Raw genomic sequence first — 27477 nt, forward strand, 5'->3', positions numbered from 1 at the left:
GTATCCCTGAGGATGTCCCCAGTGGTGTCCCCACTGTGTCTGGGGGGTGTCACCCTACAGGTGTCTCTCTTCCTCCTCTGTGTCACTGGGGTGTCCTCCGAGATGTCCCTGTCCCCCTGCATCCCCCCACGGGTGTTCCCTGTGCTTCATGTGTGTCCCTTGTGTGACACCGGGGTGTCTCCACATCCTCCCCGTGGGTTATTTCCCTTGGACGTCCCCATAGCCGTGTCCCTGTGTCCTTTACTGGTGCCTGTGTGTCCCCGTGGATGTCCCTGCATCCTCATGCCTGTGCCCGTGTGCCCTCGCTGCCCCCACAGGTGTCCCTGTGTCCCCCCCACATGTGCCTGTGTCCCCCCATGGGTGTCCCCACGGTTGTTCCTGTGTCTCTCCACGATGTCCGCGTTCCCTCGTGGTTGCCTCTGGGTGTCCCCATGTCCCCCTGCTTTCCCCCAGGACGATGCCGGTGACCCTGGAACTGCGGCTCCTCCTGCTGGCACTGGCGCTGCGGGGGGAGGCAGTGTCCCCCTCGGTGTCCCCTGCCACGTCCCCCACCGAGTCCCCCTCCGAGACGTGCGGGGCAGCGCTGGCCGATGTGCTGAGGCGGCTGCGGGAGCTCGAGGGACACGTGCAGGCACTGAGGGGACACTGCGGGGACACGGGGGGACCCCAGGCCGGGACAGGTAACACGGGACAAGGGGGGAGAACACGGGGGAGCCCCAGGCTGGGACAGGGGAACACAGGGAGGGCAGGGGGACATAGGGGACATGGGGGAACACGGGGCTCACAGGGACAGTGAGGGGACATGGCAGAACCCTAGGCTGGACAGGTAACAGAGATTAGGGACATGGAGGGGACACAGGGGGCAGGGGAGAATGAAGGACAGGGGGGACAAAGCGGGTCATTGGGGGGGTCATTGGGGAGTCATTGGGGGGGTCATTGGGGAGTCACTGAGGCGGTTATTTGTGGGGACATTGGGGTCATGATGGTTCTTGTGGTCATTGGGGGCATCAGTGGGGGGGGTCACTGGGGGGTCAGTGGGGGGGGGTCACTGGGGGGGTCAGTGGGAGGTCACTGGGGGGATAAGTGGGGGCATCAGTGGGGGTCCAGCTGGGGATCAGTGGGGAGGGGGTCACTGACGGGATCAGTGGGAGGTCACTGGGGCGTCAGTGGGGGGCCACTGCCATAGTAAGCGGGGGTCAGTGGGAGGTTATTGGGGGGGGTCAGTGGGGGGGGGTCACTGCCAGGGTCAGTGGGGGTCAGTGGGGGCTTAGTGTGGGGTCACTAGGGGGGGTAAAAGGGGGCCAGTGCGAGTCACTGGCAGTCATCGGGGTCACTGGGGGGGGGAGGGGGGTCACTGGGGGTCGGTGGCGGGGTCACGCCTGTGCCCGTGTCCCCCCCAGGCCGGTCGGTGCAGCTCTGCGCGCCCCCTGCCGGCGGCGGCTGCGCCTGCCCCGCCCCCTCGGCCGAGGCCCCGCCCCCGGCGCCGCCCCCCGCGTGCCCGCGCGGCTGCAGCGACCAGGGCCGGTGCGAGCGCGGGCGCTGCCGCTGCTTCCCGGGCTTCAGCGGCCCCGACTGCGCCACCCCCGCCTGCGCGCCGGGCTGGGGCGGGGCCCGCTGCGACATCGGTGCGTCCCACTGCCCCCCCGCCGTGCTCCCGGTACCCCCTCAGCGACCTCCCATCTTCCCCACCGCGGTGCTCCCGATACGGCGCCCCCGCGGGTACCCCTGGGTGGGAGGGGAACCTGCTGCGACATCGGTGTCTCCCCAGTGTTCCTCCAGTGACTTCCCAGTGACGCCACCTCAGCGCTCCTAATGCTGGGGGGAGCCCTACTGTGACACCAGTGCATACCCAGCTGTTCCCCAGTGCCCTCCAGTGCTCCCATCCCAGTGCTCCCAGTACACCCCCACTTCTCTCCCCATCCATGGGGGGTTCTCATGCCACCTCACTGTGTCCCCAAGTGTCCCTGTGTGCCACTCCTAGTGCCCCTCAGTGCCTCCCAGTGCCCCATCCCTGCGTGTCCCCATCCCATTGTGTCCCCAGCATGCGTCCATCCTCCTGATGCCCCATCCCAGGGTGTCCCTGTGGTGTCCCCAGGGTGTCCCCATCCCACGAGTGTCCCCTGGTGTCCCCATGGTGTCCCTGCACTGTCCCCTCAGAGGTGCCCTGGGTAACACCACGGTTGGCCTCCCGCACCCCAACATCCCTGCGCATCACCTGGCCCCAGCCCCTCGTTCCTCCTGATGGCTACCGGGTGACACTTGTCCCCCTGGTGAGTGGGGACACAAGGAGACACAGGGGTGGGGGCATGGGGACTGGACAGGGGCAGGAGGGGACACAGAGGGGAAGAGGGACATGGAAGGGGCCAGACCCCAGTGCCACCCATGTGGCCACAATGGGAAGACCCCAATATGTCCCCAGATCATCTCCATGTGTCCCCACGGTGTCCTCAATGGTATCCCCTACATGTTCCAAGCATGTATAAGCTCCCCCAATGTGTCCCAAACATGTGCCCAGTGCATCCCCCCAGCATGTCCCCAACGTGGCCCCAGTAAGTCCCATGGTGTCCTCAGCCTGTGTCCAGTGTGTCCCCAGTGTTCCCTGTTGCGTCTCTACCATATTCCTGGTGTGTTCCCATGGTGTCCCCAGTGTATGCCCCAACACACCCCCAAGGAATCACCACACTGTCCTCAATATGTCCCCAACATGTCTCCAATGTGTCCCTGAAGTTCCCAACATGTTCCTAAGGTGTCCCCAGTGTGTCCTCAGTGTGTCCCCAGTGCCTCCCCGTGGCGTCCCCATGGTTTCCCCCCCACCCCCTCACCCTGTCCCCATCCCCAGGATGACCCTGTGGCCATGACAACGCACGAACTGCCCAGCTCTGCTGTCGCCTTCTCGGTGACAGGGCTGTCTCCAGGCCGCCCCTTCGAGCTGCTGGTCCAAGCCCGGCGGGGGCCGCATCTGGGGGCACCCGGGGTCCTGCGTCTGCGCACAGGTGGGGACACTTGGGGACACCACAGGGAACAGGGAAGGGGGTGGGGCAACAGGAACAGGGGTGAGGGTGGGAATGGCATGGGGATGAGGATGGAGAGGGCCTGGGGTCCTGCACCTGGGCACTGTTGGGGACACCTGGAAACAAGGCAGGGGGCACAGAGATGGAGTTAGGGACACAGCAGGGACAGGAATGGGAGTGGGGATGGAAGGAAAGGAGTGGGGACAGTGGGTGGCATGGGGACAGGTATACAGATGGCAGTGGGAACAGGGATGGCACAGGGATGGGGACAGTGATGGCATGGGGTCACCATGGGGGCAGGGATAGCAGGAGGACAAGGATGGGGCTGGCATGGGCATGGGGATAGGGATGAGAGGCATGGGGACAGCGATAGCGCAGTGTCACCATTAAGGGGACAGCCCAGATGTGTGGTCAGGAATGGCACAGGGATGGCGACAGCATGGGGAGAGTGTGGCATGGAACAGAGATGGGATGGCACAAGGCTGGGGCTGGGGACAGCGATGGCATACCCAAGGGAGTGGGGACAAGGATGGGAACAGGGATGCCAGGGCAACAGGGATAGGAGTAGCATGGGCATGGATACAGGGGGTAACATGGACATGGAGACAGGGGTGGGGATGGCCCAGGGATGTCCTCCAGGGACTCTCTGTGACAGATTGGTGACATGAGTCCCCTTTGCTCCACAGCACTCATCCCGTCTGTGCCCCACTATGAGGGGTCCCCGGGGTTGCCACAGGGCTCCCTGGGGTCCCCAGCAGTGGCACCATCAGCCCGAGGGCCTCCAGAGTCCCCAGGATCCCCAGGGTCACTGGGGTCCCCAGGGTCACTGGTGTCACCCATATCACCAGACTTGCCCTTGGGTCACCTGGGTCTTTGGGGTCGCCAGCACCCCCCAAGGTTCCAGCATCTCCAGTAGCTCGAGGGTCCCTGGGATCCCCAGCACCCTCAAGGTCATCAGTGTCACCAGAATCCCCAGAGTCACCAGCATCACCAGAATTCCCAGGGTCATCAGTGTCACCAGATTTCTCAGCGTCCCCAGAGTCCCCAGAGTCCCCATTGTCCCCAGAGTTCCCAGAGCTGCCAGGGTCCCCAGAGTCCCCAGTGTTTCCAGGGTCCCCTCCACCCCCATGGTCCCCAGTGTCCCCGTGGCCCCCACTGTCCCCAGGCATCCCCTCCCTGCAGGACCTGGTGGCCCGGCTGTCCACATACAGTGGAACCCTGCTCCAGCGACTCGAGAGCCACCTTCGGGCCACCAACTTCCCCCTCCGTGGCAACCAGACAGTGCCAGGGGTGGCCCGTGCCATCCTGGCCTACATCCTGCGCCGGCACCCAACCCTTGGGAGAGGACAGGGACCCACAGGTGGATGTCACGGCGGGGATTGAACCAGGAGGGGGTGGGGACATTGGGGAGGGGAAGGGGGGAAAAGGATGCCTCAGGGATGGGGGGCACAAGGGAAGGGACATCCTGGAGAGCGGAACAGGGGGGATGGGGAGAAAAGAACATCACGGTGGGGGGAGTGCAGGGCGGTGGTTGGGGGATGGTGGGAGTGGGGAGTAGGGCGGGACAGGGAAGGGTGGGATGGAGGGGATGGGGGAAGGGGAACAGGGAGGATGGGGAGGATGGGTGGAAGGGACATCCTGAGAAGGAGGAGGATAACGGGGATCAGGGGGAGGGGCATCCAGGGGAGGGAAATGAGACAGATGGGGTGACAGGGATATCCTGTAACACATTCTCTGGGGGCAGGAGAGGGTGGAAAACAGGAGGCAGTGCTGGAATGGGGGGACATGGATGAGATGAAGCTGACGGAGCCATGGACGGACGTGGGGAAAACAGGTACTGATGTGGGGGCTGATGGATGGGATGAGCTCAGGTATTGGACTTGATGACCCTTGTGGGTCCCATCCAGTTCAGAAGATTCCGTGATTGTGTGATATCTGGGATGGATGGTTGGATGGATGGATGGATGGATGGATGGATGGATGGATGGATGGATGGATGGATGGCACATGCATTAGAGGGATGGAGAGACTGATGAATGGAGACATGAATGGAGGAGGGGATGGATGGAGAGGTGGAGGGATAAGGGAGGGATAGATGGAGGGAGGGCTGGAGACATGGATGACCATGTGAATGGACAGAAAGATGCCTTTGCCCACACTGTTCCCACTCCATTGCAGTCAAAGCTGAGCCACAGGAGCTGCGTCCATTCCGGCCAGTCCTGGGTGACCTCAGTGTCACCAGCATCACCCCCAGCTCCATGCAGCTGCAGTGGAGTGTCCCCAAGGACTCCTTTGACTCCTTCGTGCTGCAGTACCGGGATGCCCAGGGCCAGCCCCAGACCCTGCCTGTCGATGGCGGGTCCCGCTCGGTGACAGTGCCAGGGCTGTCCCCATCTCACCGGTACCGCTTCCATCTCTACGGGTTGAGGGGTGAGAAGAGGATCGACCGTGTTTCCATTGATGTCATCACAGGTGAGGGTGGATGGATTAGTAGATGATGGATGGAGGGATCAACATAATCCATCTCATCCCATCTCACCCCATCCTCACCTGCTATCAAGCACACACTGACATCATCATCATCACCCATCATCATTGTTGCCGTCGTCATCCATCACCCATCATCCATCCCCCATCCTTCCACCCAAGCTGTCCCCATTTTCCCTCAATCCCAAGCGCGCCAGCTCGGGGGCGGAGGACAGGTAACAGCACGGTCGGGTGGATGGATGGATGGATGGATGGATGGATGGATGGATGGTGACTGTGATGGGTAATGATGGAGGGTGATGATGATGATGATCAATGGTGAGTGGATGATGGGTGTTGGCAATAGAAAATACATCCATTTGCTGGAGGTTTAATGTATCAAATCAGTGCATAGGTGGCTGGATGATCCAAATGAGGGAGAAGTTAAAGAATCAGTTGAAGGGAAAGGTGCATGCAAAGAACCGTGCTTGAATGGATGAGTTGATGATGAAAGCCAGAATGAATGATCCAGGAGATGAAAGCATGAATGGATGTTCAGATGGACACATCCATCACCATCCCCTCTCCATCACAGCTGCAGCAGAGCCAGAGGAGCAGTCCTTGCCCTCAGAGGAGCCCCAACATGAGAAATCCCAAACTGAGGTCCCCGCATCTAATGCCTCCCCATCACGGGCAGTACTTGGGGAGCTGAGGGTCACCAGCATCACCCCCAGCTCTGTGCAGCTGCAATGGAGTGTCCCTGAGGGCTCCTTCGACTCCTTCATGCTGCAGTACCGGGATGTCCAGGGCCAGCCCCAGGCCCTGCCCATCGATGGCAGGTCAGACTCGGTGACAGTGCCGGGGCTGTCCCCATCCCAGCGGTACCGCTTCCACCTCTACGGGTTGCGGGGCAGGAAGAAGATCGACCATGTCTCCACTGAGGCTGTGACAGGTGAGGGGAATGGTCAGAGTGGGGAGGGTGGGTAGATGGGTGGATGAAGGATGACGGGTAGGTGGAAAGATGGAGGGATCAAGGGATGGAGGAATGGGTGGGTTGAGGAAGGCGTGGAGGAGGTGCAGAGTAGATGGATGGATGGGTGGATGGATGGATGGATGGATGGATGGATGGATGGATGGATGGATGGATGGATGGATTGATGGATGATGCATGATTGTTGTTTGGGGGTATTTTGTTGGTGGTTTGACATATCAGAGCAGTGGCTGGGTGGTTGGATGACCCAGTGCAAGGTGAGATTAAAGAAGGAGTTGAATGAAAAGGTGTATGGTATGCTCCAAGAATGAATGGATGGGTTGGTTGGTGGGTGGTGGGGTGGATGTTTGGTTGGACACTGACATTCCCACACCCATCACTCTCCACTCTCTACCACAGCTGCAGCAGACCCAGAGGAGCTGCCTCTGCCCTCAGATAAGCCCCAACATAAAAAACCTCAAACTGACTCCCCTGCATCTGAGGCCCCCCTTGTGCGGGCAGAGCTGGGGGAGCTGAAGGTCTCCAGTGTCACGCCCAGCTCTGTGCAGCTGCAGTGGAGTGTTCCCGAGGGCTCCTTTGACTCCTTCTTGCTGCAGTATCGGGATGTCCAGGGCCAGCCCCAGACCCTGCCCATCGATGGCAGGTCCCGCTCGGTGACAGTGCCAGGCTTGTCCCCTTCCCAGCGGTACCGCTTCCACCTCTATGGGTTGCAGGGCAGGAAGAAGACTGACCGTGTCTCTACTGACATTATCACAGGTGAGATGGAAGGTCAGCAGGAGGGATGATGAGGGATGGATGGATGGATGGATGGATGGATGGATGGATAGATGGATGGATCAAGAGATCCCACCCCCATTCCATCCCCATCTGTCAGTGGGTACTCACTGACTTGGGCACCATCCAATCAACCATTGACTCTTCCACTGGCCTGGTGACCAACATTTATCATCCACTATCACCATCACCCATTATCCATCATTATCATCCATAATATTAATCTACCATGTATCACCAGCACTATCATCATCATCATCATTCATCAATCATCATCATCATTCATCAATCATCTTCCATCCATCCATTCTTCCATCTACCCATCCGTCATTCTTCATCCATCAGCGATGGATAGATGGATGAACGAATAGAAGATTGTCCATGGGAAATGGGGTTGGGAGGGACAGAGGCCTTGAGGGATGTGGGAAGAAAGAATGAGTGCTGAATATGGAATTAGGTGGGGGTTGGGATGGAAGGATGGACAGATGGATGGATGGATGGATGGATGGATGGATGGATGATAGATGGATGATAGATGGATGATGTATGATTGTTGTTTGGGGCGTAATGTTGGTGGTTTGACATGTCAAATCAGTGGGTGAATAGTTTGATGACCCAATACAGTGTGAGATTAAAGAAGGAGTTGAAAAAAAAGTTGCATGGTTACAGGGACAGGGAGATAATAAGTGCTGGAATTAATGGTCCAGGAGATGAAAGGACAGATGGATGGTTGGATGGATGGATTTGTTAGTGAGTGGTGGGAGGGCATTTGGAGGGACACAGGCATTTCCACAGCCATCCCCATCCCCTCTCCATAGGAGCTGTAGAAGAGCGAGAAGAACTGCCCCAGCCCACAGTGGAACCGCAGCATGGGAAACCACAAACTGAGGCCACCACATCTGAGACCACTCCAGGAAAGGCAGTGCTGGAAGAGCTGAGGGTCTCAAGCATCACCCCCAGCTCCGTGGGGCTGGAGTGGACTGTCCCCATGGGCTCCTTTGACTCCTTCTTGCTGCAGTACCGGGATGCCCAGGGTCAGCCCCAAGCCCTGCCTGTTGATGGCGGGTCCCGATCGGTCACGGTGCCAGGCTTGTCCCCATCCCATCGGTACCGCTTCCACCTCTATGGGCTGCGAGGAGGCAAAAGGATTGACCGTGTCTCTACCGACACTGTCACAGGTGAGGCTGAAGGACAAAGGGGTGGAGGGATCACTCAATGGAGGCATCAAGGATACCCATGCCCATCACATGCCCACCAGCGAGCAGCCATTGACTCTGCACCATCTGATTGAGCATCAAGCCTTCCATCTACATGTTGACAAGCACCTTCCATCATCCACCATCTACCATCAGTAGCAGCAACCATCAATTATCCACTGTCATCCATCATCTTCATCTACCATGTATCGCCATCACCATCATCCATCAATTATCATGCGTCCATCTATCCTTCCATGCTTCCCTCATCCTCTATCCATCAAGGATGGATTCAGTGATGGACGAATGGATGATTGTCCATGGGAAATGGGGGTGAGAGGGGTGAAGGCGTGGATAGGTGTGATAAGAAAGAGACAGAGATTGATGTGGAACTGCCTAGGATGTTGTGTTGTATGTTGGGTGTGTGATGGGAAGAATGGACCGATCGAAGGATGGATGGATGGATGGATGGATGGATGGATGGATGGATGGATGGATGAACTGGTAGCTGAGTGGTGGGATGGACATCTGTAGTGATATATGGATGTCCTTGCCCTTTACCATCACCCCTCAACTGCAGCCAGCGAAGAACCCTTGCCCTCAGAGGAGCCCCAACAGGAGAAGCCCAAAACTGAGTCCCCGATACCTGAGGCACTCCCAGCACGAGCGGTGCTGGAGGAGTTGAGAGTCTCCAGTGTCACACCCAACTCTGTGCAGCTGCAGTGGAGCGTCCCTGAGGGCCCCTTTGACTCCTTCATGCTGCAGTACCGGGATGTCCAGGGCCAGCCCGAGGCCCTGCCCATCGATGGCGGGTCCCGCTCAGTGACGGTGCCGGGGCTGTCCCCATCCCAGCGCTACCGCTTCCACCTCTACGGGCTGCGGGGCAGGAAGAAGATCGACCATGTCTCCACTGAGGTCATGACAGGTAAGGGGGAGGAAGGGTGGGTGGATGTATGGATAAAGAATAATGTATATACGGAGAGATGGAGTGGTGGGTGAATGGAGGAATACAGGGACGGATGGATGGATGGATGGATGGATGGATGGATGGATGGACAGTTGCCAGAATGACTGGTCCAGAATATGGAAGTGCGGATGAATGAGTAGGTTGGTAAGTGGTGGATGGATATTTGGATGTAAGCAGCCATCACCATCCGCTCTCCATAGGAGCTGTAGAAGAGCAGGAAGAACTTCCCCAGCCCAAAGAGGAACCACAGCATGAGAAACCACAAACTGAGGCCCCCACATCTGAGACCACGCCAGCAAAGGCAGTGCTGGAAGAGCTGAGGGTCTCAAGCGTCACCCCCAGCTCCGTGGGGCTGGAGTGGACTGTCCCCAAGGGCTCCTTTGACTCCTTCATGCTGCAGTACCGGGATGCCCAGGGCCAGCCCCAGGCCCTGCCCATCGATGGCAGGTCTCGCTCAGTGACGGTGCCGGGGCTGTCCCCATCCCAGCGGTACCGCTTCCACCTCTACGGGTTGCGGGGCAGGAAGAAGGTCGACCATGTCTCCACTGAGGTCATGACAGGTAAGGGGCAGGAAGAGTGGGTGGATGTATGGATGAAGAATAATTGATAAACAGAGAGATGGAGGGATGGAGGGATGAAGGAATGGGTTATTGGAGGATAGGATGCAGTGGTGGAGTAATGGATGGATGGATGGATGGATGGATGGATGGATGGATGGATGGATGGATGGATGGATGGATGGATACATGGTTAAATGGATGGATTGGTTGCTGGGTGGTGGGATGGACATTTGTAGTGACATGTGGATGTCCTTCCCCTTTACCATCTCCTCTCAACTGCAGCCAGCGAAGAACCCTTGCCCTCAGAGGAGCCCCAACAGGAGAAGCCCAAAATTGAGTCCCTGATACCTGAGGCACTCCCAGCACGAGCGGTGCTGGAGGAGTTGAGAGTCTCCAGTGTCACACCCAACTCTGTGCAGCTGCAGTGGAGCGTCCCTGAGGGCCCCTTTGACTCCTTCATGCTGCAGTACCGGGATGCCCAGGGCCAGCCCCAGGCCCTGCCCATCGATGGTGGGTCCCGCTCAGTGACGGTGCCGGGGCTGTCCCCATCCCAGCGGTACCGCTTCCACCTCTATGGGCTGCGGGGCAGGAAGAAGATCAACCATGTCTACACTGAGGTCATGACAGGTAAGGGGGAGGAAGCGTGGGGGGATGTATGGATAAAGAATAATGGATAAATAGAGAGATGGATGGATGGATGGATGGATGGATGGACAGTTGCCAGAATGACTGGTCCAGAATATGGAAGTGCGGATGAATGAGTAGGTTGGTAAGTGGTGGATGGATATTTGGATGTAAGCAGCCATCACCATCCGCTCTCCATAGGAGCTGTAGAAGAGCCAGAGGAACTTCCCCAGCCCACAGAGGAACCGCAGCATGAGAAACCACAAACTGAGGCCCCCACATCTGAGACCACTCCAGCAAAGGCAGTGCTGGAAGAGCTGAGGGTCTCGAGCGTCACCCCCAGATCCGTGGGGCTGGAGTGGACTGTCCCCAAGGGCTCCTTTGACTCCTTCATGCTGCAGTACCGGGATGTCCAGGGCCAGCCCCAGGCCCTGCCCATCGATGGTGGTTCCCGCTCAGTGACGGTGCCAGGCTTATCCCCATCCCATCGGTACCGCTTCCACCTCTATGGCCTCCGGGGCAGGAAGAAGATCGACCATGTCTCCACTGAGGTCATGACAGGTAAGGGGGGAAGAAAGGGTGGGTGGATGTATGACTGAAGAATAATGGATAAACAGAGACATGGAGGGATGGAGGGATGGAGGAATGGGTGATTGGAGGATAAGATGCAGTGGTGGAGGAATCGAGGAATATAGGAAGTCGTGGATGGATGGATGGATGGATGGATGGATGGATGGATGGATGGATGGATGGATAGATGGATGGGCAGCTGCCAGAATGACTGGTCCAGAATATGGAAGTGCGGATGAATGAGTAGGTTGGTAAGTGGTGGATGGATATTTGGATGTAAGCAGCCATCACCATCCGCTCTCCATAGGAGCTGTAGAAGAGCCAGAGGAACTGCCCCAGCCCACAGAGGAACCGCAGCATGAGAAACCACAAACTGAGGCCCCCACATCTGAGACCACGCCAGCAAAGGCAGTGCTGGAAGAGCTGAGGGTCTCGAGCGTCACCCCCAGCTCCGTGGGGCTGGAGTGGACTGTCCCCAAGGGCTCCTTTGACTCCTTCATGCTGCAGTACCGGGATGCCCAGGGCCAGCCCCAAGCCCTGACTGTTGATGGCAGGTCTCGCTCGGTGATGGTGCCGGGCTTGTCCCCATCCCGTCGGTACCGCTTCCACCTCTATGGGCTGCGAGGGGGCAAAAGGATTGACCGTGTCTCTACCGACACTGTCACAGGTGAGGCTGAAGGACAAAGGGGTGGAGGGATCACTCAATGGAGGCATGAAGGAATCCCATGCCCATCACATGCCCACCAGCGAGCAGCCATTGACTCCGACCATCTGATCAAACACCGACCGTTCCATCTACATGTTGACAAACACCTTCCATCATCCACCATCCACCATCAGTAGCAGCAACCATCAATTATCCACTGTCATCCATCATCTTCATCTACCATGTATCGCCATCACCATCATCCATCAATTATCATGCATCCATCTATCCTTCCATGCTTCCCTCATCCTCTATCCATCAAGGATGGATTCAAGTGATGGAGGAATGGATGATTGTCCATGGGAAATGGGGGTGGGAGGGGTGAAGGCGCGGATAGGTGTGATAAGAAAGAGACAGAGATTGCTGTGGAACTGTCTAGGATGTTGTGTTGTATGTTGGGTGTGTGATGGGAAAATGGATGGATGGATGGATGGATGGACGGATGGACGGACCATGGATGGATGGATGGATGGATGGATGGGTGGATGATGGTGAATACTGGATGAATCAAGATGATGAATGATGTTGATTATGACAATGATGAAGATGGTGGATGATGGCAGATGCTAGTCAGTGAGTCCATGGAAGAGTCAGTGATTGATGGAATGGGGCTGGGGTCAATGGGTGCTCAGTGATGTGTGAGGAGGGAATGGTGAGAAGGGACTGGGAGGAAATGGTGCATGATGGATAATGGATAGTTGTGTGGATGATGGATGGACATATGGATGAACCATACCGATGCCTACACCCATCATTGTCTCCTCTCTGTTGTTGCTGCAGCCGACCCAGAGGATCTGTCCCCACCCTCAATGATCTCCACAAATGAGGCCTCCACAACTGAGGCCCCCACCCCTGAACACCCACAAACTGAGGCCCCCTCAGCACAGGCAGTGTTGGGAGAGCTGAAGGTCTCCAGTGTCACACCTGACTCTGTGGGGCTGCAGTGGAGTGTCCCTGAGGGCTCCTTTGACTCCTTCTTGCTGCAGTACCGAGATGCCCAAGGCCAGCCCCAGGCCCTGCCCATCGATGGCGGGTCACGCTTGGTGACTGTGCCAGGGCTGTCCCCATCCCACCGGTACCGCTTCCACCTCTATGGGATTCACAGAGAGAAAAGGATTGACCACGTTTCCATCGACACCATCACAGGTGAGCAGGAAAGTCAGAGGAAAGATGGGATGAAAGATAGATGGAGGGTAGAGATGTAGAGATATCAAGGGATGGATGAATCAAGGGTTTCCATTCCCCTACCCATCCCACATCAAGCACTTTTCTAGTCTGGCATCATCCAGTCCACCATCAACCCTTCCACTGACCTGTTGAACAACACCTGCCATCAATCCATCATTATCATCATCATCCATCATCATGATTCATCATCATCATCAGCTATCAACAATGCATGACCATCAGTAATATCCATTATCACCATCCATCATGATTTTCTATCCATGAAGGGTGAACAACTGAATGGTTTTACAGATTCTGGTCTGGATCTGGGGTGGGTTCCTGTCCAAATTGAAGGAAGTAGGTGGATGGCTTGATGGGTGGTTGGAAAGTGGGATGGATGGATGGATGGATGGATGGATGGATGGATGGATGGATAGATGGATGGATGGATGGATGGATGGATGGATGGAAGGATGGATGGATGGAGGGTTCCTGCTGTCCAGATACGTGTCTTGATGGACAGAAGATTGTCCATGGGAAGTGGAGGTTGCGAGGGGTGGAGCTAATGGGGGAATGTGGAGGGAAAGCAAAAGAGAGATGAATGTGGTATTGGGTGGGGAGTTGGGTGTTGGATGAGAGGTGGGATGGATGGATAATGTATGCATGGCAGTGATGGACAGTGGGTGGCGGGATGTTTGAGTAGATGATGGATGAACATATAGATTAGCACATGGACAGCCACACCTACCACTGTCCCCTCTGCATAGCAGCCACAGACAAGCAAGAGGAATCACCCTCCCCATCAGAGGAGCCCCAAACTGAAGCCCCACCAACTGAGGACAACCAACCTGAGCACCCCAAAACTGAGGTCCCCCCAGTGCGGGCAGTGCTGGGAGAGCTGAAGGTCTCCAGTGTCACCTCCAACTCCGTGCAGCTACAGTGGAGCGTCCCTGAAGGCTCCTTTGATTCCTTCATGCTGCAGTACCGGGATGCCCAGGGCCAGCCCCAGTCCCTGCCTATTGATGGTGGCTCCCACTCGGTGATGGTGCCAGGGCTGTCTCCATCCCACCGGTACCGCTTCCACCTCTATGGCCTGCGGGGCAGGAAGAGGACCGACCGTGTCTCTACTGACATTGTCACAGGTGAGGGGGAAGGTCAGAAAGTGAAAGGGTTGGAGAGGTAGCAGTAAGGATGGAGAGATGGAGAGATCAAAGGATCCCATCCCAGTGCCATCCCTACCTGCCATTCGGTACCCACTGACACCAGCATCATCCAGTCAACCATTGACCCTTCCACTGGCCTATTAGCCAACACCCATCATCATCATCATCATTTAATTGGATAGGTCCATTATGTGTCCATCACCAATCACCGATCCCTCCATTCCTAGGTGGCTCCACTTCTCCCCAGTTTCCCAGCTTGGTAGTGGAGGATGTGTGGGAATGTTAGCAAGGTAGAGGGATGGACGAATAGACAAATCATTATGTTGATGATTATGATGCTTGTCATGGAGGATGGATGATGATGATGGGTGATGGAAGACGGATGAGCAATGGATGGTGCATGGACAATGAAATGGCAATTGATGTACAGTGGATGGATGGATGGATGGATGGATGGATGGATGGATGGGTGGATGATGGATGGATGGATATGGATGGATGGATGGATGGATGGATGGATGGATGGATGGATGGATGGATGGAAGTGATGGATGATGGATGGATGGATGGATGATGGATGGATGGATGGATGGATGATGGATGGATGGATGATGGATGGATGGATGGATGGATGGATGGATGGATGGATGGATGATGGATGGATGGATGGATGGATGGATGATGGATGGATGGATGGTTGGGTGGATGATAGATGAACTTGTTGATCAACAAGCAGATGCCCCGGCCCATCACTATCTCCTCTCCATCCCAGCTGCAGCCAAGCCCAAGGAGCTGCCCCTGCCCTCAGAGGAGCCCGAACCTGAAGCTGTCTCATCTGATGCCCTGCCAGCACGGGCAGTGCTGGGGGAGCTGAAGGTCTCCAGTGTCACACCCAGCTCTGTGCAGCTGCAGTGGAGCGTCCCCAAGAGCCCTTTTGACTCCTTCACACTGCAGTACCGGGATGCCCAAGGCCAGCCCCAGGCCCTGCCCATCAGTGGCGGGTCCCGTTCAGTGACAGTGCCAGGGCTGTCCCCTTCCCAGCGGTACCGCTTCCACCTCTATGGGTTGCAAGGTGGGAAAAGAATTGACCACGTGTCCACCGATGTCATCACAGGTGAGGGGGGCTCAGGCCCCATCCACATCCATGGTACATAAAAGACCTCACGTGTTCCTTCAAGCCTGGGGAGTCTCAGAAGTGCTTCTGGGGCTTGAGATGGGAGTGGGAATGTGGAGGCCAGAGGGATGGAGAGTAGAGGGATGTGTGGACCCATGGATGGATGATGGGGGATGAATGATGGATGATGGGTTATAGATGATGGTGGGTTGTTGGTCAGTAGGTAGGTGGAAGGATCAATCACTGAACAGATGCTTCTGGGACCACTGGGATCCACCCACCCATCCACCCATCCATCCATCCATCCATCCATCCATCCATCCATCCATCCATCCATTTTTTCTCCCCAAATATTGCTCTGTCCATCCATTCATCACCCTTTCAAGTGTTCAACCATCACCCAAAGCAACCATCTCCTTCTGGTACATATTTGGATACCCCTTCCTTCCTCCCTTCCTCCCTTCCTCCCACCCTTCCCCCATCCCTGTCCTCCTCATTCCCTCTACCCACACACCCTGTCTCCATCCCACTTCGATCCTCCCTCCATTCCAGCTCCATCCATACTTCCCTGCATTTCCCTGCATGGTTGCACCAATTGCACCTTTCCACCATCCCATTCCCACCTGCCATTGAGTAAACACTGACACTGGCACCATCAAATCAACCACTGACCCTTCTAATTTCACAGTGACTCTGTCATCCTCCGTCATAACCGTCCATCATCCCTCCATCATCCGTCTAACATCCACCATCCATCTTTCCCCTCCTCCCAAACTCCCCCCATCCTACACCCCAGCACTGGGAATTGGAAACAGCTCGGGGTTGGAGTGATGGCACATTGGTGGGTGATGAGGATGGAGGGGTGAGGGATCACTGGATGGGGGGCTCCTGGCTGATTTGGATGGATCGATGATGAATGCACAGGTGGCCAGATGGGAGCATGTGTGGTTGAGCCTGTGGCCGATTCGTGCCCTGGGTAAGGGCAGGGGTGTTGGGGTGGGGGTTGGGAGGTGAGGGCAGTTAAGGGGGATGGAGGAACGGATTTTAGGACTGACTGAAGGAAAAAGGATGGGTGAAGGATGGAAGAATAATGGATAATGGCTGGATGGATGGATGGATGGATGGATGGATGGATGGATGGATGGATGGATGGATGGAGTGATGGTGTGATGGATGGTTCAATGAACATGTCGATTCCCATGCCTATCATCATTCCCTCTCCATCACAGATGCAGCAGTGCCAGAGCAGCTGCCCCTACCTTCGCAGGAGCCCCAGCCTGAAGACCACAACCCTGAGCAGCCCCAGACTGAGCAGCCCCAAACTCAGGCTAACCAGGGACAGGTGGTGCTGGGGAAGTTGAGGGTCTCCAGTGTCACACCCAACTCTGTGCAGCTGCAGTGGAGCGTCCCCGAGGGCTCCTTCGACTCTTTCACGCTGCAGTACCGGGATGCCCAGGGTCAGCCCCAGGCCCTGGCTGTTGATGGCGGGTCCCGATCGGTGACAGTTCCAGGGCTGTCCCCATCCCGCCGGTACCGCTTCCACCTCTATGGGCTGCGAGACAGGAGGAGGACTGACCGCGTCTCCACCGATGTTGTCACAGGTGAGGAGGAAGGTCAGAGGGTGGAAGGATTGGGGAGATGGAAGTAGGGATGGAGAGATTAATGGAAAGATGGAGAAAAAGGTGGATAATGGATGGATGCCTGGAGGGTTGGATGGACTCAAGAGTAGAAGGATAGGCATGAACATCATTGGATGCCTGCAGAAATGGATAGTGAAAGGGTGGATGGAGAGCTGGGTATATGGGTGACGGATGATGGAGGTTGTTTGTCTGTAGGCAGGTGGGATTTAGTATCAATCATTGAGTGGATGTTTTTTGGGACTTGTGACTGCTTGACGGTGGATGGTGATGTGAAGGGGAAGGAGCAATGGGTGGAATTGGGCAGGGAAACTAGGGACAGCTTGGAGATGGAGAGATGGCTGGGACCATGGGAGGGTGGTGTGATGAAGGGATTGATGTTTGGATGGATGGATGGATGGATGGATGGATGGATGGATGGATGGATGGATGATGGTAAATACTGGATGAATCAAGATGATGAATGATGTTGATTATGACAATGATGAAGATGGTGGATGATGGCAGATGCTAGTCAGTGAGTCCATGGAAGAGTCAGTGATTGATGGAATGGGGCTGGGGTCAATGGGTGCTCAGTGATGTGTGAGGAGGGAATGGTGAGAAGGGACTAGGAGGAAATGGTGCATGATGGATAATGGATAGTTGTGTGGATGATGGATGGACATATGGATGAACCATACCGATGCCTACACCCATCATTGTCTCCTCTCTGTTGTTGCTGCAGCCGACCCAGAGGATCTGTCCCCACCCTCAAATGACACTCCCACTGGGGGCCCCCCAGCCGAGGATCACGAAACTGCACATCCCCAAGCTGAGGCCCCTCCATCTGCAGCCCCCTCGGCAGCAGCAGTGTTGGGAGAGCTGAAGGTCTCCAGTGTCACACCCAACTCTGTGGGGCTGCAGTGGGCTGTCCCAGAGGGCCACTTTGACTCCTTCTTGCTGCAGTACCGGGATGCCCAAGGCCAGCCCCAAGCCCTGCCCATCGATGGCGGGTCACGCTTGGTGACAGTGCCAGGGCTGTCCCCATCCCACCGGTACCGCTTCCACCTCTACGGATTGCAGGGTGGGAAGAAGACTGACCATGCCTCCACTGACGTTATCACAGCTGATGGGGCAGGTCAGAGGATTGAGGATGGATGGATGGATGAATGGATGAATGGATGGATGGATGGATGATCTTTGGATGACTATGTCCATCATCATCCTATCTCCATCGCAGCTGCAGCTGTGCCAGAGGAGCTGCCCCTGCCCTCAGAGGAGCCCCACGATGAGCAACGCCAAACTAAGGCCCCCCCATCTGCAACCACCCCAGCACGGGCAGTGCTGAAGGAGCTGAGAGTCTCCAGTGTCACCCCTGACTCTGTGCAGCTGCAGTGGAGCGTCCCTGAGGGCTCCTTTGACTCCTTCACGCTGCAGTACCGGGATGCCCAGGGCCAGCCCCAGGCCCTGCCCATCGATGGCGGGTCCCGCTCGGTGACAGTGCCAGGGCTGTCCCCTTCCCGCCGGTACCGCTTCCACCTCTATGGGCTGCGGGGCGGGAAGAGGGTCTACCATACCTCCACTGAAGCTGTTACAGGTAAGGGGGATGGTCAGAGGACCAGATGGATCACAGTATGAATGGATTGAGGGATCACAGCCATCTCATCTCACCTGCCATCTATTCCCCACAGACCCCAGCACAAGCCAATCAATCATCAGCCCTTCTACCAACATACTGACCAGCACCTGCCATCATCCACCATCATTGTCATCATCCTCTTTATCTATCATCCATCATCATCACCATCATTATTATCTTCTATCATGATCATGATCCATCCATGATGGTTGAAGAACTTAATGGTTGAATGGATTCTGGACTGGATTGTGAGTGGATTTCCTTCCCAGGTTGATGGAAGAAGGTGAAGAGATGGATGAGTGGTTTGGATGGAATTGGGAAGTAGAGACGGATGGTGCATTCTTGGTGGGTGGTTGGATGTCCTGAAGGATGGAAGATTGTCCATGGGAAATGGGGGGTGGAGGAGGTGAAAGCTTGAGTGGATGTAGAGAGAAAGAGCTGGAGAGATGGTTGAGGAATTGGTTAGGGCATTGGATTGAATGTTGGGTGAGATGGATGGAGACACAGATGGATGAGTAGATGGATGGATGCTGGATGATGGCTCATTTTGTGGATGATGAATGCACATTTGGATGGACATGTGGATATCCATCACCATCCCCTCTTCATTGCAGCTGCGGCCAACTTTGATGAGCAACCCATGCCTTTAGAGAAGCTCCAACCTCAGGATCCCCAACCTAAAGATCCCCCAGTTGAGTCCCCCTCAACTGACAACCACTTGGCAAAGGCAGTGTTGGGGGAGCTGAGAGCCTCCAGTGTCACCCCCAGCTCTGTGCAGCTGCAGTGGAGTGTCCCCAAGGGCCCCTTTGACTCCTTCATGCTGCAGTACCGGGATGCCCAGGGCCAGCCCCAGGCCCTGCCCATCGATGGCAGGTCCTGCTCGGTGACAGTGCCGGGGCTGTCCCCTTCCCGCCGGTACCGCTTCCACCTCTACGGGCTGCGGGGAGGGAAAAGGATTGACCGTGCCTCTGCCGACATCGTCACAGGTGTGGGGGAAGGTCTGAGGGGTGAGGGTGGGTGAATGAAGGGATGAAGGATGATGGATAGAGGGAGAGATGGAGGGATCAAGTGACGGAGGAACATGTTGGTGAATTAAGGGTATAGAGAGGTACAGGAGTGAGTGGATGGAGGATGGATCAATTGATGGATGGAGGGCTCCTGAATTGGATGGATGGATGGATGGATGGATGGATGGATGGATGGATGGATGAGCCCATGGCTGGTTTGTGCCCTGGGTGAAGGAGGGGGTAAGTGGAGGGGGGAAGGGATAGATGGAGGAATGGATTCAAGGACTTACTGAAGTTACAAAGATGGATGATGGATGGATGTTAGATTGATGATGGATAATGGCCAGATAAAGATGGGTGATGCATGATGAGTGTTGGGGCAATTTATTGGCGGTTTGATGTATCAGGTCAGTAGTTGGGTGATTGGATGATCCAGTGGAGGAAGAGGTTAAAGAACCAGTTGATGTCAAAAGTGCATGGAAAAAAACATGATTGGATGGATGGATGGATGGATGGATGGATGGATGGATGGATGGATGGACGGACATTTGAAAAGACACAAGGATTCTCACACACATCATCATCCTGTCTCCATTGCAGCCACAGCCAAGACAGAGGAGCTGCCCCTGCCCTCAGAGGAGCCCCAGCTTGAGGACCCCAAAGGAAAAGACCCCCCAGTTGAGGCCACTCCATCTGCAGCCCCCCTGGCACAGGCAGAGCTGGGGGAGCTGAAGGTCTCCAGTGTTACCCCCAGCTCTGTGCAGCTGCAGTGGAGCGTCCCTGAGGGCTCCTTTGACTCCTTCTTGCTGCAGTACCGGGATGCCCAGGGCCAGCCCCAGGCCCTGCCCATCGATGGCGGGTCCCGCTCGGTGACAGTGCCGGGGCTGTCCCCTTCCCACCGATACCGCTTCCACCTCTATGGGCTGCGGGGAGGGAAAAGGATTGACCATGTCTCCACTGAGGCCATCACTGGTAAGGAGCTGCAGGGACTCCCCCAGAGCCCCTCGGGGAATGGAGCTGGAGTGGGGACAGGGCTGGGAGTGGGGCCCAGGGGGAGCTGGGAGGAACTGGGGAATCGGGCTGTACTGGGGGAGCCAGAGAAATGAGGGGGACTAGGGAGCTCGGGGGGCACTGAGGACTGGGGAATTTAGGGGAAAGTGGGAACTGGAAGCAACCAGGGCTTGGAGGAGAGTGGAGATTTGGGGAGTGCAGCAGCTGGAGGGACTCTGATCAGCTGGGGACTGAGGAACTGGGGACAGCTACGGGGACTGGCTAGAACTGGGGCCTGGGGCAATCAGGGGCCTGGGTGAAACTGTGTGGAACTGGGCAATAGGGGGAACTGGGGTGAACTGGGGCTGGGATGGAGCTGAGGATTGGCAAAGACTGCGGGAAATGGCACTGGGGAGAATTTGGGGGGTACTGGGTAGCTGTGGGGATCTGTGAACTGGGAGGGACTGGGGACTTGGGGAACTGGAGGAATGTGGGGGATTAGTTACTGGGGTGACTGGGGGCAATTTGGGTGGATTGAGACAGCTCAGGGAGAACAGTGGGGAACTGGGACTAGAGGGGGATTGGGATTGGGATTGGGAGCAACTGGGTCTGAGAGTACTTGGGAGAACTGGGGAAAACTGGGAGCTGGGGGTAGCCAGAGGACTGCAGGGAACTGGAGATTAGGGGCAATGTAGCACTGGGAGCAACTGGCAGGAGAACTGGGGACTGGGGGAACCAGAGGAACTGGAGACAACTTGGGACAACTGGGGGGTGTGGGGAACTGGGGGGAAACAGGAGACTGGGGTGAAATGGAGTCAAATGGGGGCTCAGAGGCCTGGGGGCACATGAGAGGGGATTGTGAGGCACTGGGGGAACTGGGTCTGGGAGGAACTGGCGGGAACTGGGGACTGAAGGGACTGGGGGAAACAGGTCTGAGGGAGACTGAGGGTGACTGGAGAATGAGGGAAACTGGGTCCAGGGGGGGACTGGTGAGTACTGGGGGAAACTGAGCACTGGGAAGAACTCAGGGGACTAGGGGAAACTCTGGGGGGACTGGGAGGTACTGAAGGACACAGGTCTGGCAGGCACTGGGGGAAACTGGGGCCTGAGGGTGACTGGGTCTTAGGAGTCTGGGAAAAATGAGGAGGAACTGGGGCACTTCCATTGGGCACAGTGTGTGGGCAGGGCTGGGGGCTCGTGGGAGGGTTTGGGGTATCAGCACATGGCGGGGGGGAGGGTTGGGGTGGCAACAGTGGTTTTTGGGGTGAGATTTTGGCATGTCAGCTGAGCCTTCTGAGGTGGCAGCATTGTGTCCTTCGCCAGGCACCCCAGGGACCCTCTGGGTGGGCTCTGTGTGGCCCCGCAGTGCATGGCTGCACTGGAACCCCCTGCACGCCCCCCCTGATGGCTATGAGCTGGAGTATGGCCCCCCCGCCGGACCCCAGCAGGTAACGGCCCCCCAAAGGATCCCAAAAACCCCGCAACACCCAGGGTGCCCCCCCAATATCTCCTTGGGGGACCCCAGTAACCCCCTGGATACCTTCAGGTATCCTAGTAACACCCCTGGGGACCCCAATAACACCTCCGGGTATCCCATTACCCTCCTTTGGTAATGGCACCCCAATGCACCTCCGGGGGACCCCAATAATGCCTTTGGGCATGCCAATAGCTCCCCGGGGACTCCACTATCGCCCTGGGACACCCCAATACCCCTCGTGCCCCCAGACCCTGTGGCTGCCTCCCGAGGCTACGTCGCAGCAGCTGTGGGGGCTAGAGCCGGCAGAACGCTATGGGGTGCGCTTGTGGGGCCGAGGGGGAGACCCCCAAACAGCCCCCCTCGAGGCCACCTTTGACACTCGTGAGTGGGGGGAGCCAAGGGGGGCGGAGGGGTCATTAGGGGGACCCCCGGGTCCTTTTGTGGGGGGTGGGGTTATTGGTGGGGGAAGCTATGTCCCTTGGAGGGAGGGCTGGAACTTTGGGGGGCATCCGGAGCCCCGGGTGCTTTTGGGGGGGGTGGGTGGGTCCATGGGAGGGGGACACGCGGGGGAGGGGTTGGGTTATGGTGGGGGGGCACCCAAACACCTGAGTCCTTTTGGAAGAAGGGGGTTATTTGGGGGGTGTGGGGGGGGCACACAGCCAGACACTTGGGTCTTTTGGGTGAGGGGGGTCCCGGGTATCTGTGTCCTTTTTGGGGGGTTACCTGGGAGGGTGCCCGAGTCCTCTGGGGGAGGGGGTTGGGCTGATGGGCAAGGGTGGGTCCTTGAGAGAGGCACCTGGTTACCTAGGCCCGTTTGGGGGGGTGGGTCCTTGGGGAAGGGGGTGTCGTTTTGGGGGGCTGGGACAAGGACAGCTGGGTCACTGGAGAGGGGAAAACCCATTGTGGGGACACCTGTACCCCTGGGTCCTTTTTTGGGGGGGGGAACCGTGTCCTTTGGATCACCTGGGGGCTCCTGGGGGTGGCACCAAGGCACCTGAGTTCCTAAGGGAGGCACTGGGGGGTGGCCTGTGTCCTTTTGGAGGGTTGGGTCCTTTGTGGGGGGTGAATTCCGGGGGTGCGGGCTGGCTCCTGGGGGGGGGGGCGGTTATTGGGTGGGGGAACACCCGACCCCCTGGGTCCTTGGATAGGGGTGGGGCACTTGTTGAGTCGGGGATCCTGTGTCCTTCTGGGGAGGGGGCACCGGCACCCCTGAGTCCCCAGAAGCCCCTGGGGTGTCTGAGGGGACCCCCGTGCCCCCCCCCCCCAGCCCCCCTCCCGCACCCGCACCCCCGGGACTGCGCCGAGGAGCAGCTGAACGGGCCGGGCCCCTCGCGGGAGACCCTCATCTTCCTCCGGGGGGACCCGGCCCGGCCCCTCAGGGTCTTCTGTGACATGGAGACGGACGGCGGCGGCTGGCTGGTGGGACTGGGAGCACTGGGGGCACTGGAGGGGGGAGCTTCTACAGGGAGGAGGCTATATGGAGTTCTGGGGGGGAAAAGAGGGGCTTTTGGGGGAATAGGGGGTCCTGCAGGAGAGGCAGGGGGTGTTGGGGGGCATTGGGGGGGGGAAGAGGGGCTTTGGGGAGAAGAGGGGGTCCTGCAGGAGAAGCAGAGGGTGTAGTGGGGCACTGGGGGGGGGGGGAAAGAGGGGCTTTGGGGGCAATAGGGGGTCCTGCAGGAGAAGCAGGGGGTGTAGGGGGGCACTGGGGGCGGGGAAGAGGGGCTTTGGGGGTAATAGGGGGTCCTGCAGGAGAAGCAGGGGGTGTTGGGGGGCATTTGGGGGGGGGGAAGAGGGGCTTTGGGGAGAAGAGGGGGTCGTGAAGGAGAAGCAGGGGGTGTTGGGGGGCATTGGGGGGGGGGAAGAGGGGCTTTGGGGTAATAGGGGGTCCTGCAGGAGAAGCAGGGGGTGTTGGGGGGCATTGGGGAGGTGGAGGGGTGATGGGGAGGCACTGGAAGGGGAACTGAGGGGCACTGGGAGGGGCTGGGAGCCTTCTGCAGGATTTATGGGAGGGAAATAGGGGTACGGGGAGTCAGGGGGGTTTTGGGGTGCCCCTAACTTCCCCCCTCCCCCAGGTGTTCCAGCGCCGTCAGGACGGGAGCACCGACTTTTGGCGGGGGTGGGAGTCCTACGCCCGCGGCTTCGGCAACGTCAGCGGCGAATTCTGGCTCGGTGAGGGGGGCACTGGGGGGCTGGGGGGACCCCGGGGCTGGGGGAGACGCGTAAAAAAATTTGAGGGGACGTGGGGCCAACGGAGGCACTCCGGGGGTTTGGGGACAGCGGGAACTTTGAGGGGAGCCAGCTGCTGGGGCGGCAGCAGGGAGCACTCGGTGGGGCCCCAGGACTTGGGGGCTCCCCGGGGGGCTGGGGGGGGGGGGGACTCGTCGGATGCAGGGGAGGTCCAGGCAATTGGGAGGCAGGTTTTGGGGTGCAGGGAACGAGGCGCTGACTAAGGAGTCCGGGGGGTTCGCCCAAAGGTCTGGAGGGACTCGGGGGCTCCGCAGACATTCAGGTCTGGTTTTGGGGCCCCAGGGCTCCGGGAAGGACTTGGTGGAGGGGGGGGGGGGGGGGGGTCTCCAGGAGTTTCGCGGGGGAGCATCCAGGAGTTCAGGGCAGGGTCCTGGGAGCACTTGAGGGGTCCCCAGGCGTTTGGGGGTTCCCCAGTGTTTCGGGGGACATGCAGGACTGGGGAGGGACGGGGGAACTCGGGGGGGGGGGGGGGGGCCGCGGGATTTCTGGGGAGGGGGTGCCGGACGATTTTGGGGCGCAGGCAACGAGGCGCTGCACGAGCTGACGACCGCGACCCCCACGGAGCTGCGCGTTGACCTGCGGACCGCCCGCGACTCCGCCTTCGCGCTCTATCGCGACTTCGCTGTCGGCGGCGCCGAGGAGCGATACCGGCTCCGAGTGGGAGCGTTCAGCGGCACCGCCGGTGCGCGGAGCGGGGCTCGGGGGTTCCCGGGGACGTCGGGGAATTCTGTGGGTCCCGGTGGGATTTTGGGGCCCTGGGGGTTTTGGGGCCCGCTGGCTGGCAGGGGTCTGTGGAGTCCCTGGAGGATTTGGAGGTCCCTGGTGGGTTTTGGGGTCCATGGGGTGTTCTGGGAATCTTTGGTGCGTTTTTGGGACCCCTTGGTGGTTTCTGGTGGGTTTTCGTGGTTCCTGGTGGGTTTGGGGGTTCCTGGTGGGTTTTGGGGTGGGGTTTTTGGGGTGTTTTGGGACCCCTGGGGGTACTGGAGTTACTGGTGGGTTTGGGGGTCCCTGGAGGCGCTGACAGCGCCCCCCGCAGGGGACGCCCTCTCCTACCACTCGGGCAGCCCCTTCTCGACACGGGACCGGGACTTCCGAGACCCTCGGGACCGCCGGGACCCCTCGGGGCGGCCCCGGCCCCCGCCCTGCGCCGTGGCCTACGGGGGGGCCTGGTGGTACCGCAACTGCCACTACGCCAACCTGAACGGGCGCTACGGGACCCCCCGAGACCACCAGGTACCAGGGTGAGGGGGGGTCATGGAGTAGGGGACTGGGGGGGGGGGGTATGGAGGGGCTATGAGGGAATTTGGGAGGTCTGAGGTGCTTTGCAAGGGGCTGTTGGGCGTTTTTAGGGGGCTGTAGGAGGCTTGGGGGGGCTGTGGGAGTGAATAGGGAGGTCTAGCAGGCCTTTGGGTGGACTATAGGACTATGGGGGAGGTGGGGGTATATGAGGGAACCTGTGGGGGGGGTCTATGGGGGTCTCTAAGGGTCCATAGGGGTCTGTGGGAGTCTGTAGGGTTTCATAGGGCTCTGTGGAAAACAGGGTCTATGTGATTCTATAGGGCCTGTGGGGATCTGTATGGTTTCTGGGGGTCTGTCTGTGGAGATCTGTGAGGGTCCATGAGTGGCAACAGGAATCTATGAAGGTCTAGAGGGATCCATAGGGTCTGCAGGGGTCTCTGTGGTCTGCAGAGGTCTGTGGGGGTCTATGGGGACTTACAGGGGGGGTCTCTGGAAGTCTACAAGGGTTCTGACCCCCCCTTCCCCACAGGGCATCCACTGGTTCCCCTGGAAAGGCTTCAACGTCTCCATCCCCTTCACCGAGATGAAGCTGCGGCCGCAGCGCGGCTGAGGGGGCTGGGGGGGTCCCCTGAGTGCTGGGGCTAGGGGATCCCAGAGTCTGGGGGACCCCTGGGTGCTGGGGGGTCCCCGATGGGACCTGGGGAGGCTCAAAGGTGAAACTTTTATTGGGGGGTAATAAAAGCTGATGGTGACTCCCCTGTCCTGTGGTGAAGCAGGAACTGGGGCAGGACAGAGCACGAGTCAGACTGAGGCCAAGGTCATTCCAGAGTCAAGGTCATCCCCTTGGTGAGGAGGGCAGCTCCAAATGGTCCCTGCAGTTCTGGTCCCACTGTCGCTTCAAGTGCTGGACCTGATCCTCCACTGGCCCTGGAGATGCTGAGATGTCCCAGCCTGGGCAACATGAACACGTGGACAGGGATGGGGTAGAATGGGATGAACCATCCAGTGAAGCCAAAAACAGTGGGGTCAGTGAAACCAACTCCCTGGAACACCCTGGGTGTCCTCCTGAGACTCAGAGATGGATTTGGGTTGTGGTCATGCCATGGTCACATCATGGTTGTCTCCTGGTCATGGTCATGCCATGGTCATCTCATTGTCACATGGCTGTGTCGTAGTCATGTGTCACAATGATCCCATGGTCATGGTCATCTCAAGGTCACTCAGCTCCTGACCTGGAGTGGGAATTCAATCCCTGACCTAGGTGTGAGGGTCCAGTCCCTGATCTGGGATGGAGGTTCTGTCCCTGCACAGCCACTTTCTGTGCCTGAGTCATGGATCCCTTCCAGCACCTCAGGATTCCTGGGGTCCTTTATCCCACAACTCTTGTGGCATTAGGAAAGGCTCCAGCATTTGGAGCTCCACGAGCAGCTAAATCTCACTGGAGTGCATGGCCTGGGGTCCCACCAGAACTGCTCCAGAGGCAGGGATGGGATCTGCACAGAAAGCTGCTGCAACAGGTCACAGGCAGCCACAGCTGCATCTGTGCCCAACCCTTGTGGGGACCCCATGTCCTCAGGGGTTCCTGCTCCAGAAGGGATCCTGAACTGGGCCCCAGCCTGAGGGGCAAACCCTGCTCAGGGCCAGCGCTGGGCCCAGGGCTGGGCAGGGCCATCCTCTGGGAGCTGTGTCCCAGTGCCAGCCCAGTCTGGGGCCACAGCCCTGCTGCTGTCCCAGTGCCACCATTCCAGACACTGTGGCCACCCCAGCACTGCCCCGAGCCCAGCCCTGCTGTCCCAGTGCCACCATTCCGGACACTGTGGCCACCCCAGCACTGCCCCGAGCCCAGCCCTGCTGTCCCAGTGCCACCATTCCAGACACTGTGGCCACCCCAGCACTGCCCCGAGCGCAGCCCTGCTGTCCCAGTGCCACCATTCCCCAGTGCTCCCCAGAGCC

The 27477-nt window shown here is 58.3% G+C and overlaps 2 protein-coding genes across 5 annotated transcripts in view; one reads left to right on the plus strand and one right to left on the minus strand.

Annotated features, from left to right (window-relative positions):
• The window catches only part of LOC128782724 (antigen peptide transporter 2-like), a 46775-nt gene that overhangs the window by 14980 nt on the left and 4318 nt on the right, over positions 1-27477 (minus strand). The window lies entirely within an intron of this gene.
• LOC128782722 (tenascin-X-like) lies at positions 458-26472 on the plus strand. Its single transcript, XM_053933195.1, has 30 exons — positions 458-680; positions 1401-1625; positions 2158-2270; positions 2840-2993; positions 3748-4371; positions 4756-4845; positions 5190-5483; positions 6073-6429; positions 6868-7224; positions 8061-8420; positions 9019-9363; positions 9606-9965; positions 10248-10592; positions 10791-11150; positions 11467-11826; positions 12646-13011; positions 13803-14174; positions 14968-15309; positions 16539-16910; positions 17671-18063; positions 18166-18522; positions 19179-19550; positions 20172-20543; positions 21885-22009; positions 22287-22419; positions 23306-23457; positions 24111-24207; positions 24806-24967; positions 25322-25518; positions 26054-26472. Exons 1-30 carry the CDS (start codon positions 458-460, stop codon positions 26132-26134), a joined length of 8460 nt encoding a protein of 2819 aa, XP_053789170.1. The 3' UTR covers positions 26135-26472.

The sequence above is a fragment of the Vidua chalybeata genome (genome assembly GCF_026979565.1).
Source record: "Vidua chalybeata isolate OUT-0048 chromosome 36 unlocalized genomic scaffold, bVidCha1 merged haplotype SUPER_36_unloc_2, whole genome shotgun sequence".
Classification (NCBI taxonomy): Eukaryota; Metazoa; Chordata; class Aves; order Passeriformes; family Viduidae; genus Vidua; species Vidua chalybeata.

What these genes read in the sequence shown, in the direction of transcription:
- LOC128782722 (XM_053933195.1), top strand. Translation starts at nt 458, where the DNA reads ATGCCGGTGACCCTGGAACTGCGGCTCCTCCTGCTGGCACTGGCGCTG. An exon ending in CCCCCGCCGGACCCCAGCAG is followed by an intron (nt 22,010 to 22,286) that starts GTAACGGCCCCC and finishes TCGTGCCCCCAG; the next exon opens with ACCCTGTGGCTGCCTCCCGA. An exon ending in AGCGTTCAGCGGCACCGCCG is followed by an intron (nt 24,968 to 25,321) that starts GTGCGCGGAGCG and finishes CGCCCCCCGCAG; the next exon opens with GGGACGCCCTCTCCTACCAC.